The sequence below is a fragment of the Vidua chalybeata genome, chromosome 3 (assembly GCF_026979565.1).
Source record: "Vidua chalybeata isolate OUT-0048 chromosome 3, bVidCha1 merged haplotype, whole genome shotgun sequence".
Lineage (NCBI taxonomy): Eukaryota > Metazoa > Chordata > Aves > Passeriformes > Viduidae > Vidua > Vidua chalybeata.
Genome location: NC_071532.1, coordinates 109,208,127 through 109,224,131, shown reverse-complemented (window position 1 = coordinate 109,224,131; position 16,005 = coordinate 109,208,127). Strand labels below are relative to the sequence as shown.

At 43.3% G+C, this 16,005-nt stretch overlaps 1 protein-coding gene across 3 annotated transcripts in view; it reads right to left on the bottom strand.

The window, feature by feature from the left end:
• TFAP2B (transcription factor AP-2 beta) overlaps nt 1–13,996 on the bottom strand; it is a 33,481-nt gene extending 19,485 nt beyond the window's left edge. For all 3 annotated transcript variants that reach the window (XM_053939212.1, XM_053939214.1, XM_053939213.1), the window contains exons 1-3: nt 13,916–13,996; nt 8,290–8,748; nt 3,129–3,189 (exon numbers count right to left, since the gene is read on the bottom strand). In XM_053939212.1, the coding sequence (XP_053795187.1) occupies nt 3,129–3,189; nt 8,290–8,748; nt 13,916–13,996 (601 nt within the window). The remainder of the gene's footprint in view (nt 1–3,128; nt 3,190–8,289; nt 8,749–13,915) is intronic.
• Nucleotides 13,997–16,005: the final 2,009 nt, after the last annotated feature.

Here is a 16,005-nt window from a genome sequence, read left to right as displayed (position 1 = left end):
CCCTCCCACTTCCACCACCCAAATCTAAATGGAAGTGGGAGTTAAAGATGATTTTTTAATGTCTCGTTGGATTTTTAGACTGTTAATGTACCGCATCCTTCTCATTATTAGTTTATTGATTGTTCATTGACCAGCCCCCTTCAAATCGTATTAACCACCCTCTGCCAGTTTAGATTAGGGGAGTTTAAAAAGCACCTTTCATTATTTCAGCGCCACCACCACCACGGTGGAGTTCAGGCTTGGTAGCTTAATGCTCGCTCTAATGGGGCAGCTAAGAGACAAGGGGCCACGGTCCCTGCCTATTGCATTAATAGCTCAAAGGGGGCTAATACAGAAAATTAGCCTTAAACGAGCTCTGGAGATCTCCAAATGAAAGAGCCATTTATCACGCTGGCTACCTTCACTCCACTCGTTTGCTCTCTCTACTGGGAACAACTCATTTCCTCTTAACTAAATTACTTCAGAAATGTCAAGTAAGCTCGGATAGCAAACATAACAGGAGCCTGGGTATATGTAAGCTGTTGTGTGGGATCGATACGTGAGATAAATCAATAGCCGTGTATGAATCCCTATATAATTTCCTTAATATTTTGGCAAAGCTTTTGCATAGAGAGATAATTCTCTCTGCAGGCCTCAGAGGCCATAAAGGAACAGACACAGCCTGTGTGATATAATTAAGTTTAGGCTTCAAATCCCCATCACACTTTTCCCACTACTTTGCAATGAAAGAGTTTTAGGCACTGAACTAGGACTGGGTGAAGCAGACCCCCTGCAACCCTCGTCTACTGAATATGAGCCACAGGAGTGTTCCACTGCACAAAAATCTGTCAATACCTGTATGTCTGTCTACCTGTGCCATCTGCCTGCAAGAAAGACTCACAGAGTTTAAATAACTTGTTCTTGTTTTAAAGTACACCCTCACAGCTACAAACTGCAGGGAACAATGCAAAATTGATACTGAACGCTATGTTGCTCCTTCCTTCATCCTGATTAAATATTGACTGCCACAAATGTGACCTGCTATTTATTACCCATTTCTCTTCCTCTGTACCCAGGAAACTCTCCGTGAAAAAAAAAAAAAAAAAAAAAAAAAAGGAATGAAAAAATAATACAATAATCCTTTATGCTGGAAAGTTTCTTGGATCTCAGCCTTGCTTCTAAGGAAGAAAATATTGCTACAGTGACTTTGAAACAGTTGCAAATGCATCTCAGGCTCTTTCTTAGTAACCTTATTTCCAAAGAGCATGTGTCTCCTGTTCATCATGCGTTAACTCAGAGTATCTCTTCTGGCTGCAAATAGGCACCAGTAATCCCACCTAGATGGGACTGGGTCTCTTTAGGCAGCAGCTGCTCCATCTGGGGCCGTTGCAATGCCCACACACACGAAGCACACCTAAATATATGCCTAATGCATATAAAGACCTCTACCTAATACGTAATAATTGCAGGCATTCACATTCTAGTGCTACTCGCTGTCTAATTGCACCACCCAGCACGCACACGGAATGTCTCCGCTGTCCTCGTCAGCTGAAGGAGGGAGAGACACAGGCGTGCTGTGTGTTAAAGGGGGAAAAAAAATGTGTTTTGGATTGTGTATTCTGCGAAAGACCATCATGGAACAACCTTAGAAAGGAGTCTCTCGACCACAAATCAAGTGCCAATTAATCAAATGCACCCAAGAGGGAGTGTATGAGGTGTCAAGTGGGGGTGGAGAAGAGGGAGGAAAGTGAGGAAAAAAAAGTTAAAAATACAACCAGAAACCATCAGGTTACAGACCTTGAGTATAAACCCCACCAAACATTCAAACTGAACCAAAACAGCAGAAACACACAAGCTTTTTTTTTTTTTTTTCCCTTTTTAAAGTTAAGTAACTTTCTATTTCTTAAAAGAAAACGCCAAACCCTTCGACCTTTCAACCAATAGTCATAAATGGTGCTGTCAAATGGTCTTCAAGTTTTCATTAGTCCTCGCTCAAATAACCAGACCTTGATCTTGTGTGTGAAAGAGAGACCGTACATGGATATATAAATAAAAAAAATTAAAAAAAAAAAAAAAAAAAAAAAAACAAAAAACAAACAAACAAACAAAAAAACCCCAAAACCCCAAACAACCAACAACAAAACAAACAATAAATACACGGAAAGACCTCATGCTGCCTTCAACACATTTTAGATAAAACCCTCCCTGTTATTTTGCTTTACATCCTGGAAAATTGTCACTGTTAAACTATTTGTGCGCATTTGACAAATAACAAGGTCCTGGAGATAACTGCCGTTGATAGTAAACATAAGGGACAGCGTTTTTAAACCTCATCTCTCGTACTTAAAATTGAATCTAGAAATAGAAACTCCTTAGATAATTAAGGATAGCTTTCCCTCCATTTGCAGTGTGTGATCTGTTTAATGTCTACCAGCATAACACAACACTAATCGCCAAGCATCTTCGAGTGACTGTCAGAGAAATGCAAAAAAATTAAGCAGCTGCAATACGCCCAAAATGAGTTATTGTAATTACATTTAATTAGTTTAATTAGTTAATTATTTTGCTTACAGCTGTACAAGAGACTGCAAACATTTGTTAATATCACATTCGCTTTAACAGTATGGGGTGATTCTGCAGTTGCACTAAATCATGGGCGCATATGTAGAAAGATGTAAAAAATGGGCACGGGGAAGGGGGGAATCTTGGAGGGAGCGGGAAGGGGGCTGAGTCTGCCTTTCCATGGGCATCTCTTTCTCTCCTCTCCGCGTCTGATTCGCCTGGGAAATGCATTTAAGCCCCAAAGGGAATCAACCCCTTCCCCATTAAAAGCCAAGGGGTCCCCGCCGAAGACTATCGGGGGGGAGAGGGGAGGGAAGGGGGGCGGTAGAAACTGCATTGGAGCACGGGGTGCCCCATTAGAGAGCATTCGTGTAATTAAACCCTTTGAAGGGCGGGGGAGGCGGGGATATAAACTTTTCCTTTCTCATGTCTTATCCCTTCACTCTATCTGCTGATCCAATCAGCTATTCATCTTGCTGCCATGGGTGCCTGCTTCCCGGAGAAATTCATTGCCCCAAAGTCAAAATATATCATGAAGATATCGCTACACAGTAAAAGTTTGTCTAGCTTGTTGGAATAATCCATACCTTTTTTAATGACAGACTGGTCCAATAAGTTCATACCGCTGTTATTGGCATCTTCAACTGACTGTGGATATAAAAACATTACTATTCAAATTGACTGGATATTAAAGAATCACGTACATAAATCATGCCATTCCAAACTGGAGTCCCAGTTATTTCCATTTATATTAATTCACTAGGGGAGGAGGTATTTTTAAATTGTTGTTATTATTATTATTATTGTTATTATTATTTCCCCCAATCGACAAGAAAATTAAATTCTTACAAATTATATAGTCTTCTAATAAAACAAAAGGAGATGTGAAGCATATGTGGTGCAATACTGGTTTTGTTATCTTATAAAACATAGATATCACATAGACTTCTTTGCATTCCATAAAGCTTTATATTTCTTCCTTTGAAAATGTGGCAATTTGGCAACATCTGCAAGATCTATTGCATCACATAAATGAACACGATTAAGGACAACTTAAATGCTCCCTCCCCTTTCCTCCCCCTCCCCCTCCTCCTTTTTCTTTCTTTCTTTTTTTTTTTTTTTTTTTTTGTTTGTTTGTTTGTTTAACCCTGCTACATCTTACTAGTTCAAGGGCCATTTACTTTTTATATATCATAGTTTACATTATAGACTTTTAATTAAAGCCTGAGCCTTTAGGAGCGCAGTGCAACGCCCACATTGTACAGGGGACGAGCAGAAAGAGATTTACAGCTCCCGAGGTTGCTTCCATGTCCGGAATTAGTGGGGATGGGGAGGGAGGAGCAGGAATACACATTATCAAAAGTATGAACCATCACATTGATTGCCTAGGAAAAAAAAAGTCTCCGAATTTCAAAGCTTTGTTTCCCCCTTTTTTTCCCCTTTCTTTTCCAGCCTGCCGAGGAGCACACCTGTTATTATGGCATTAACTTCTTCAGCAGGGAAGAGAACAAAGACGGGCACAGAGGACACAACAAATGTTGGGTTTCGTTTCTCAAAATGAAACTGGGATATACAAGCACCCCCCACAAACAAACCAAAATTACTGCTGAATCTGCGTTCGCCACAGTAAAGACACGTCCGAGAAAAAAGAGGCGTCATAAGAACAATTTATAGCAGAATTCTGACAGGTTCCGTTTTAGGGTAAATTCTGAGGTGAAGGGACACCTTTGGGTTTCTTGGCTTTATTATTTTATTTTTCCCATTACTTTTACTAAAGAGTTTGGATTTTTCAGTGTTATTGCATATCTGGGGAGTTGTCACGTTTTTCCTTGATAAGCAAAGCACCTTTACAGCAAAGCAATGATTTACTTCACCATGATTTTAACTTTATCTTTGCTATGCCGAGAAGCTGAGCTTATTCGGATCCGGCCCTTATCTCCGTCTCTGTGCTCAGCGGAGACATTCCAGATGGAATGTGGTTTAGGAGAAAATTGCATTTCCCCAAAATACGATGGAACAATATTTTCTATGAGAGCTTTCCTTTCATTTTCCTTGAATCCACCCTCAAACGAGCGCACACACGGAGTGGTGCCTTATGTGCTGTGTTTGGGCATGGCTGTGTCTCTCTCTCATAATCAATAGGCTACATACCTAAAGGGCACAAAATAAAATTACAAAGTCTTCCCTCCTTTCCCTGAGCAGCTCCCAAAGAGGGATGATGAGCAAATCCTGCAGCCTGCTGGAGTACAGCGTGCTGCACCTCGATGGCACAGAAACGGAGGTAAACATGAAACATCACCTTCCCTTTTTCCTTTTTTTTCCTTTTTTCCTCATCTTTCCTCCTTATCTCCCCTTATCTCTGGAGTCGATAGTTGCCCGCACCCTTTATGCGTGTGCGTGCACTCAGCTCGCTCCATCAGCAACGTGGGTTAGTTGTTGTAGTTAATGAGAAGACTCCTGTCTGATTTTCTATCTAATTACGCCCTCCTGCTGGGTTTTTGTACAGGATATTCGCTCAGCATGCTGGCAGTTAATAGTCACAGAGAGGATCGTAAAGATTTAATTAGGACTGCATGCGGAAACGTGGAAAAACAACTCAGACTTTTAATTACTAGACTTCTTTAGTTAAAAGTGATACCAGGGGTTACTTTATAAGAGACTTGGGTGTTTTGGTGCAACTTAACTTTCCGTGTCTCTAGCTAGTACGTAGTAGCAGCGTGAGTGAAGAGGAGGAGGAGGAGCGGAGGTGTGTGTGCAGGGAGGGGAAAGGTGATGAGTTTCCAGATATACTTAGAAAATCTGGAGAGGAAGATTCCCCTTCCTTCCCTCCTCCAATAATCTGATAGCATGAAGCTTCCTAAGTACTAGCTATAACCACCTTATTCAACTTCTGTGGATACGTCAGAGTGAAAACTTTAAAAACTGAGCTCTACTTTTTCGCTCAAAGAGTCTACAGAATCTGAATTTCCCCCTCCATTTTTCCTTCATAGAATCCTTTATTAATGTAATCCTATTTTCACCCAGCCGGTGGGAAAAATATCTGGGACTGCAATGGTGGATTTTTTTCAGAGCCCCTATTAGATGATGCAAATTTTTGTTCAATGAGTAGGTCTTGGCTTCTCTGCTCCCTGTCTGAAGGTTATAAATCGAGGATTGAAAATTCCTCTCGAGAGGGGCAGCAATAGCAATACACTGTGTCCTGTTTACAATAACACAGCGCTATCGTGTTACAATCACTTAATTCTAGCCCTGGACAATGGCTCACACATGGACTGGATTTGGTGTTTATAAAATAACCACTGTTTCTTTCTGTCACGCACTCTCTTTCTCTGTCTCCTTCTCCTCAGCCCAGCCCATTCTCATGGCACATATTTGATCAGACATGCATAAGCTACAGCAAAGAGAAACATCTTTATCCAACTGCACATCTAGATATCCGTTCAACTTTTTTGACTACTGAAATAAGAAAAACACAGTATTTGAAACCCTTCCTGAAAATCACATGTAGTGATGGTGGATAATGAGCATACATCGCCTGAATAAAAATTCCTGTTGCTAGAAAAGGTTCCTCGAATCTAGAACAAATCCATGTTAAATATCAAGATGGAAAAGTGCCCAACTTCATCTGTCACTAGTGGAGGGATAAGAATAGAAAATGCTGAGTGGCAGCAGCGAGCTCTGGGCTGCTTTCCCTCCTGCCTGCTTTAACTTGCAGTTGGACACCTCTTCCTTCACGTGTTTCTCCTTGGGATACCCTCCTCTCCCTCTTCCCCTCCTCCACCAACCTGGGAACAAACTTTCAGAAATAAAGGGCCTGTTTAATTTCCTGCTGTCTCAGTACCCCAAACCAAGAACCCCAGCCCTGCAGGTCCGCAACCTCGCCTGTCCCGTCCTATCCCCATCCCATCACACCCACCCAGGCCCCGCCAGTCCCGGCGAGCAGGTCGCGGGTGGCCGCGGGTGGCTCCGATGCTCCTAGAGCATCGAGGGGAGGCACTTTCCATCGGTGCAGTTCCCTTCCCGCAGAAGGGATGTTTTATGGGGAAACGGATGGAGAACTGCCTTATTTGAGCTCCTTCTTTTCTATTGTTTCTTCTCTCCCTTCTCTTCTTTATGTCTTTCTTTCCTTCCCTATCCTTCCCCCTCCTTTCCCTCACTTCTCTACCTTCTCTTCTTTTCCTCTCTCCTTTCGTCATTTCTGCATTTTATCTTTTTCTTCTTTTTATCTCTTTCCTTTCCTTTCCTTCCCTCTCCTCTGTTTTATTCTCTTTCTCACAAAAGCACAACAGTTACCAGCTATTCTTTGGGGAAAGGCACAAACAGTACCTAACGCCTCTCGGCTGCAGAGAGGAAGGAGGAGAGCGATCTGCTTTCTGCATTCACAGAGGTAAAACTCGCCTTGACTTGCAAACCACTTTGTCTGAGCCAGGAATGCGAGACGAGACCTGCGCATCGCACCCGCGGCGGCCAGGGGCTGCCCCCAGGTCTCAAAGCCACCTCGGAAACCCGCAGAAAGCAGCGAGCCGACGGTCACAGAGCTCGGAGGCAGGAGCATATCCAAAGAGCAAAACCTTTCGTTTTCTAAAACATTTCGCCCCAGCAAAGCTCGGGGATTTTCCCGTGCAGCCCTAAGACAAGCCTCCAGCCAGAGCAATGCATCCCCTCCGCTTTCCTGCCGCTGATTCCTCTCACGTTCAGCAACATCCTTTTTCACGGCTATTTTTTATCTTCCCAGCTCCTCTTTCCCCCTTTCTTTTTCCCTTTCTGTAACTTTGAAGTCGTTATTTCATTCAGTGGTCCATACCTTTATCTACCCCAAGACTAAATGCATATACAGATATGATATATGATAAAAAAAATTTTGGGGAAAAATATAAAAACGCATGGAGGGGAACCTCCAAAATTCCGATTAGGAGAGCCTGAGACAATACTTGGACCCTGGAAACTCCAGCCCCCGCCTCGGGGGTCCCCACAGGCTGGCCATGTCCTGCTCCAGCAAGGTGCAGACCGCCCCAGCAGCGAAGCTGTTAAGGGTCCTTCTGTTTTTAGGGAATAACACGTGATGATGAGTTTCGCGTGGGATGGAAGAAAGCTGGGAAATACCGTTCTTTGAGCCCGGCGAAACTCCTTTGTTATCCAAAAGAGGGAATGAAACTATTTAAAATCAGCGCTACCTTACCAAGCAACTTAACAAATAAAGGGGCGAGGGGACGGACGAGGGACTTGTTCCTGATCACCAGTTATTGCTTTTGATTTGGGTTTTGTTTATAATTTCCCTCCCTTCCGGATGAAAAATGTAGTAATTCGACAGTTTCATCAAAATCTCTGAACGGCAGGAAATTGGTTGGGGGGAGGAGGGGGAGGGTGGAGGGGAGTGGAAGATGAGATTGCATGGGAAATAACTGGAATTTGAAAAGTCAAGCTTGAACTCTGCCAGTTTTTGAAACACGTGGAATATTTAGAGCAGCATGTCTGCCTTCCCCCTGCACTTTGCTGCTTTGCCATGTAGGGGAGGGTTTATAAAGCAGAGCCCGTGCGTGACAGCGAGGAAATAAATTCTCTTATTAAAAAAAAAAAAAAATAGAAAAATAGAGGGAGGAGGAGGGGGAGTACCACAGTTACAAACGCGGTGTGGAAAAAGAATGACAACCCACAGCAATATTGCTGGAAATCCCTCAGTGACCATTCCTAGCCCAGGGACGGGGGCTGCAGCTGCACTGCCCAGGAGAAAGAAACGCGGTGCCTTACCTGGACCTCCTCCATCCCTGGGTGTCCGATGCCATGCAGAGAAAGGCTGTCCCCCATGCCGGAGTCAAGGCCATGGTGAGCTGAGTGCAGGAGGACATCTGGCCTCCGTACTGAGTGGTAGTCCCGCCTGGGGTCCAGTCCCGAGAGCTGGGGCAGGGCGGCCCGAGGCTGTGGCAGCAGTGACCCGGTTTCTGATCCCACCTCTTGCCTCTGCCTCTGTCCCCAGGGGTGCTGCTGGGGCTGATGCAAGGGGTTTAGGGAGTAGGGGTCATTGACATGGGAGTAAGGGTCCTGGCTTTGGTGGTAAGGAAGAGGCTGGTAGGGGGGTGGGAAATAAGGCGGCTGGAAATCCGAGGATGGGGTGTGAGAGAGCGGAGGAGCGCTGGAGTAGGGTCCCTGCGAGACGGATCCCAGCTGGGACAGCCTGGAACTGTGGCTGGGCACTCCATCATGCCGGTCCTACAAGCAGAATGACATACAAACAACAACAAAAGAGAGGACCTTTTTTAGAAAAAAAAAAAAAAAAAACAAAGCAAAAAACAACCAAAAAAAAAAAAAACCCAACAAAAAAACCCACGAAAAATCAAACAGAGCACAAACCCACCCCAAAGCTAAATAAAATCAAATAAGATGTAAACAGCTGGAAAGTGGGATTCAGATGTGCCCCATTCTCCCTCCACTTATTAGAAATATTCCAATGTTTTGCACCCACGTCGCGTCTATTCCCAGGAACTATCAAGGAGGGGGAAGGGGAGGGGGTGTGAGGGAGAATTGCTAAATGTCATAATTAAAAATGTAGGACTAGTGCTCCAAATACATGTACGATCTGCAATTTCAGACCAGTAGTATAATTCCCAATCCACAGCCCCCTCAAATCAAACCAAAGGGGAAAAAAGAAAGCATTAAAAAATTAAGAGCACCAAACCACCCGTCTATTCAGACAACCCACCCCTTTTCCTGCCTAAAGTTTCCGAACATCTGTTTATTCCCTCTGCTCAAGTCCTGTAACTCAAAATCACCAACCCATTTTCACGTGGAAAAGCCCAAAAAGAAAGTTGCACTTCTCGGAAGACTCCGAGGTGAGAAGTTGTGTGAAAAAGGACTTGGGAGAAGAAAAAAAAAAAAAAAAAAAAAGGAAAAAAAAAAAAAAAAAAAGAAAGCCAAAATAAAAATTACAGGGAATCTTTGCTTAAAAGGAGTCTACCTCTTAAAAGTAAATTTAAAAAAAATCAAATAAAATAAAAATGAAACATCGGTATTGAACAAATCCAGGCGCTATGATTTCTGCAGCAACTTCCAGTGTCTTTTGTTTCCTTTTCCAGTATTATATTCCGGAGAATGGGGTGGGGGTTAATTGTAATGAAAAGTCTTTGGGGTGTGTGGGGGGGACAGGGGGTGGGGGGAGTGTGTAGAGGCTTCAGAGAAAAGGTGGGAGAGGAGTTTTGTCCAACTCCAACGCACTGAAGCTGTGAGGTTAAAGTAAACAAGAAAAATATCTAGTCCACAAAGTGTAGTTCAAACCCCCACAAGCAATGGCACACATGGCATTAAAAAAAAAAAAAAAAAAAAGAAAAACAACAACGAAAAAAAGTTCTTTTTCCCCCTGCTCTCCCCCCAGACTCCCCTAGCTGAAATCGGGAACACACAATGCAAAAAGGGAGAAGCAGCTGCAAGCCTCCTCCAATTATTGTGCTAAATTACCAAGCCAAAGGCGTTTAAAAAGACAGAGAGAGGGAGAGAGAGACACAACAGATCGAGAGAGAGAGAGAGAACATGCAATTCTAGTACAACATGGATCCAAACTCACCATGGCGGAATAGGTGTGGACTAACATCTGGAAATAAAAAAAGTCTTGTAATAGCTAAAAATAAAATAATGGTGATAATACTAACAATTGGAGGGAAAAATATCAAGGAGATCTGCAAAGGGACGTGTTGGACACAGGAGAACAGCTTGAGATATTTCGAAGTCTATCCATCAAAAAAAAAAAAAAAGCTTAAGAAAAAAAAAAAAAAAAAAAAAAAAGAAAAAAAAAAAAAGACCAGTGCCCCCAAAACCGAGCCTGGAAACCTCTATCTACATATATGATTTACCCCTCCCTCTCGGGGTTTTTTTCCTCCTTTTTTTTTTTTTTTTTTTTTTTGGTTTTTGTTGCTTTTGGTTTTTTTTTTGGTTGTTTTTTTTTTTTTTTTGCCTTTGAGCTCCCAAATACAATCCTCTTCAACCCAAGGCTAGGCTCAGACTGCTCCGCTACCCCTTCCTCCCTTTCCTTCTCTACACCGCCTCATAATAATTGATATTCATGACTATTAATATTACACGACTACTTTAAAGGGAGAATGCAGGACCAAATGGAGCGTGAAGCTGGCAGCCAGCTCGAGAGCTCCCCTACTATTGTAAATGACGTTCATTCAGTGGAGAATTACTAGATGTAATCAGACGAGGGGGGCTGGCAGAGGCAGAGTTTGGGGAGAGGGAGAGGGGGGAAAAAGTTTAGCGAGGAAGAGGCAGAACTTCAATTAACTCGAGCGGAGGAAGATGCGGAAAGTAGACACTGCTGAGCTGGAGCAAGGAAGCACGATGAAGCACTGCTTGAGGCAAAGAAGAAGAAGAAGAAGAAGAAGAAGAAGAAGAAGAAGAAGAAGAAGAAGAAGAAGAAGAAAAAGAAGAAGAAGAAGAAGAAGATTTCCTTTCCGTTTTAATATATATTTAATTATACATTCCTAATACGAGGAATTGATTGCCTTTGGTGCTTTTGTTCTTACAGTTTGTTGTTGGGGTTTTTAAGCAAAAAGAGGCTTTTTTTTTTTTTTTGTAATTTTTAAAGGAATGGAAGAAGAGACGTGCAGTCACTGTAACATATGTCTATTTACAGTGAAGATTAAGCTTTTCTGGTGCGTGTTAAAGACCGTATTTATTCACAATAGCCAAATAAATACTTGAATCTGCATTGTTGAGCTCCACTTTTTTTTTTTTTTTTTTTGTCTGAATCATCTTTCTACCGCCCGATATGAAAAAAACCCAAAACGTATATATATCTCCCGATTTCCCCCCAAATGTAAAATGCATGGAGTGAATTTTAAAGGATAGTAAATTTATAGTTTTGAGGCAAAGCCAGGGGCGATATAAAACCTTTTTGATGTTGCAGGAACCCGTTCAACTGGACTGTCTGCCATTTCTGTTAAAGTTCAACTTACGTTCCTTCCTAAATAGACTCACACTTCCCAGAGCTGCCCCCCCTGCACGCATACGCACACATGCACACACACTTTTGTTTTAAGAACAGATTCAGTTTAGGTGGCTGAGACGCCTCTACCATGGTGTTGTTAATTATAAAACGGAAAAAAAGAGAGAGAAATATTTTTTAACATAAATCTAGAGGGTTGCAGCTCTTAAAAAAAAGACAACTTTTTTTTTTTTTTTTTTTTTTTTTGGCGAGGTTACACATTACAAAATGCCCTGGAGGGCATCCCCAAGTTAGGCTAGACCCAGCCCGCAGCGAAATCCCAACCAACCGCTCCCCCAACTCTTCTCTCCCACGGCAATCTACAAACGTGGGTGTCCGTAAATCCACAGCTCCTTAAAACCCCCCATCAAAAGCAGGGTGGAAAAAAAGCCCTCATCCCTCGGCGGCAGGGACGGGAGATGTTTTGTCGCCTGCTGCTGCGGGCAGAGACAATGGCCGGGCTGTGCCGGGAGATGGGCAGGGAAAAGCAGCGAGGGTTTAGCGGGCTGGGGACACGCGGGGACACGCACACACACACACACACACACACAAACAGTTCTCTGCTCCTTCTGCAATGCTGGCTTTTGCCGATGATAATTAGCCTGACGGCAGCTTTTGGGAGTGGAGACATTTCTCCCGTGCGGCCGGCGGGTCCCCTCCCCGCTTCCCTTCATCCCGTCCTTTCTCCGGCCGGGAGCAGCCAGAGCTGTACCTTCCCTCGGTCTCTTTCTGCGCTTTTCCCGGGAGTTTCCCCTCTGTAAGTGCCAAGGCGCTCCCGGAGGGGAGGGCTGCGGGAGGCGCGGCGGGGCTGGGGACGGGGCGGCCCTGACGGTGTTTCCCCGGGGGGCTCCGGCCGCTTCCCGATCCCCAGCCCTGCCCGGCTCCTGCCCGTCCGCTTCCCAGTACACGTCCGCTGCCTAATCCCCGGTGCCTGCCCAGTAGCTAGCCCCTCGCTCGGTATCCCTTCTGTCCTTGGTACCCAGCCCCTGCCCGGTCCTTGCCCGGTCCCCGGTGGCTGCCCGGTCCCCCCCCCGGCTCCTGTCCGGTTTCCGTCCCTGCCCTGTCTCCGGTCCCGGCTCAGTGCTCAGTCCTTTCCCGGCATCTGTTCAGTCCCCGCTCCCTGCCCCATCGCTGGTCCCTGCTCGATCCCCAGCCCCTTCCTAGACCCTGCCACGTCCCTGACCAGCCCCTGCTCTGTCCCCGGTCCCTGCTCAGCGCACAGTCCATCCCCGGCCCTTGTCCTGTCCCCGGTCCCTTCCTTGTCCCCGGCCCCTTCCAGGTCCTCGGTCCCTGCCCGGACGCCTCCTCTCGGAGCAGCTCCCGCGGATTGCGCCCTTCTGAAAATCTCCCCCCATGATCGCCGTGCAAACGCCTCCCACTCAATTGAAAAATAAAAACAATAGAAAAAAATTAAAATATTATTTTGTGGAGCGCCATCCTCACTCATCTTTTCAGTTTTTTTCTTTTCTTTTTTTTTTTTTTTTCCTCCCCTCGTTTCTGAGAAAATCCCGCACGCCGGTTTAACTTACAGGGAATACATTCGCGGAGCCCGTTTGGGAAAGATCCGGCTCAGGAAACCGTGCAAAATTAAGAAAGGTTTCGCAGTGTTTGAGCTGTGATTTTTTTTCCTCCCCCCTTAGTTTGCTTTTTGACCTCGAAAATAAGGTCTGGAAAAAGCTCACAACTTTTCGTGTCCGCGGACTATGCGGAGCTGCCTCTGACTGTATCGGTTCGGGTGTGTGAACTCACACACGCACAAGAATGTATGTGCCGCTTAATTAATGCCAGTATATGTACACATGCACATCTTATCTGTTGGTGTAGAGGTATTAAAAAGTCGTAAAAAACGTATCCGATTGTGAAAACAAGAAAAAAACAATAATAAAAAAAAAATCCATACTCGGGTTGATCTGAGCTTGGAATTGCAAAATAAAAAATAAAAGAAAGAAATGCATCCAGTCCCTGAATACCGGATTGTGCTTCTTTTCTGTTTTTTTCTCTCTTTTTAAAATTTTCCTCAACATTTGTCTATATTTAATCGAATTATATATAATTGGAGGTCTAAACAATCAAACTCTTCCCTTTAAGTTGCCTCATTCCAATCCCCAGATCATCACTTTGATGTTTTAAATCGCATCAAACAGCTTTTCCATGAAAAAAAAAAAATAAAAAGTTGAGGACTTGGCATGCTGAGTACAAATATGCAAATAAATAAGCATTTAAGCATTTACTCTCTGTTTCCCATCTCTATATTCGTGTGTGCTGGTATATATCTCTATTTCTGCCTGGATGTATATGTAGTGCTATATATGCATTATATAGCCATGCCTGTATCTATATGCTAGATGTATATTTAAATATACATATACTCTCTTACTCATATGCATATTATATACTCACCTCATAGATATCTTCATACTTGACATTTTCAACCAGTTTCCAGAGCATGATGGCAGGCTGTTCTCTAGGAGGTGAGTGCATTCATGTGAAGAGCAGATGTCTGGATTCTCAGTACTTCTCTGTCTGTAATGATCCATCTATAATTGGAAATGGGGGACAGACACCAAATCCGACGTTCCTCTTCCATCGCAACTTATATCTGTTGTCTGAAACAATAGGCTGCAGAAGCCTACCTCAATCGGATAGTAAAAGACATTATCTGTTACATAGTTACATATAGATACAGACATATATGTGACTAGATATAGACATATACACACATATAGAGACTTATATGAAGGCATATAAAATATATACATACACAGAACTGCACGATCACAGATTTACACATACAGGCACCCATACACACGTACATCTCTGAACAGGCAACTTTTCCCCATGTACAGACATATTAGTTGCCACATTTAGATATGTAAATTATATATATTCTTCCACATGTAGGCACATGGAGACTGCATGTTACATATGCACATGTGCACGCAAACCTGGTTAGTTTATATAGGAGTGTATTTAAATGCATATATGTGAATCTAGTTATACATTTACACATATATATGTTGGTATAGAGGGATTAAATGCACACATTATGCAGTGCATATATCTACTATTTTAGTAGATGGTTGGATGGATAAATAGATAGATAAATAGATAGATAGATAGATAGATAGATGAAATTAAATTAATATTTTTTCAATCCCCCCTTGATAAAATAAAGGATAAGTTGCCTCTGCGCTAAGTGATTCATCATTTACAACAAGATATGATGCTTTTCCCCACATGCAAGATGCTTTTATTTACATGTCCAGAAATTATCCTCTCATATGCAGTTAAACACCAAAACTGCGTCTCATCAAAGCACATTCAAGCAAATCTAAAAGGAGCAAATTTAGATCAATGATTTCCACTGGAAAGCCTTAGACTTCAGGCTTGGACTGTATATTTTATAACTTAGAAATACTTTATATAGGGAAGATTAAAGGGAAAAAAATAGGAGTTCTGCAAGCCCTTCTGTGCACACATTTGAATAACGTTTACTACTTTCAGAAAACGATTAAAAATAGAATAGGATTAGTGCATTTCCCGGGTAGCCCTCGGTTTGGAAGGGGAGAGGAGGAGTTAGACCAGTTTTAACCTTTATTTTTTTATTTTTTTTTTCCCCAGGCAAATCTTCCTTCGCATTGTCCGATTTTTTTAACACGTTGTGCGGCAAAGAGCCGACACAGGCAGCAGAGCCCATCTCTGCCTTTGAAAGGAAACAATCGAGCTTTGCAGTGGGCTGGTGCACCAGGAGGGGAAAAAAAATGAGGCACAGAGGTAGAGAGACAGAGAGAAAGAAGGTGTTTCTAAATTCATGGTCCTGTCTCTGGAAATTTCAAGCTCTACCTATAAGGTTCCCACAAATCTTTGTTATTCTGCACGGGATCCTATGGGAAAGTGCACAGTGTCCTTTGTACTTTCAAAGGTCCTACAGGTAAAGATGCTTATATATATATATATATATATATATATAATCACAGAAACGAGGAGAACTTCATCAGGAGACACATTTGCTGGTGTGTGGTTGGCTGGTGGGAAGGGTGGGCTTTACTTTTTCTGTTCGCTTTGGCCTCAAATTAAGGCAGAAAGTATAAATTCATCCATTTCTCCTCAACCTCTACACCACCCTGCCACCCCTCCCCATTTTGCAGTGTGCATCTTCTCCTAAAACCTCAACCCACAAAAGGCAAGAGGCAAATAGCGGCCAGATATTACAGCAGGAGCTGGACAACGGTCTTGCTAGAAGTTATTAAAGCAGATACAAGGTTTTGTTCTCAGCACAGCCAGTGCTGCACTGAGGAGGAGCAGAAAAAGGGCACATCTTTGAGTGGGTTGGACAGATCATTTCAACTGCTGCAATAGGGTAAAAAATGCTGAAAAGGGAGAAAGGATGTGAGCTATTTGCATGGGGATGTGTGGAGATACCCACGCAGCCACCCTTACGCACCTATAAATCTGAATGACCCTCTTAGAAAAATACCAAGCTCATAAAG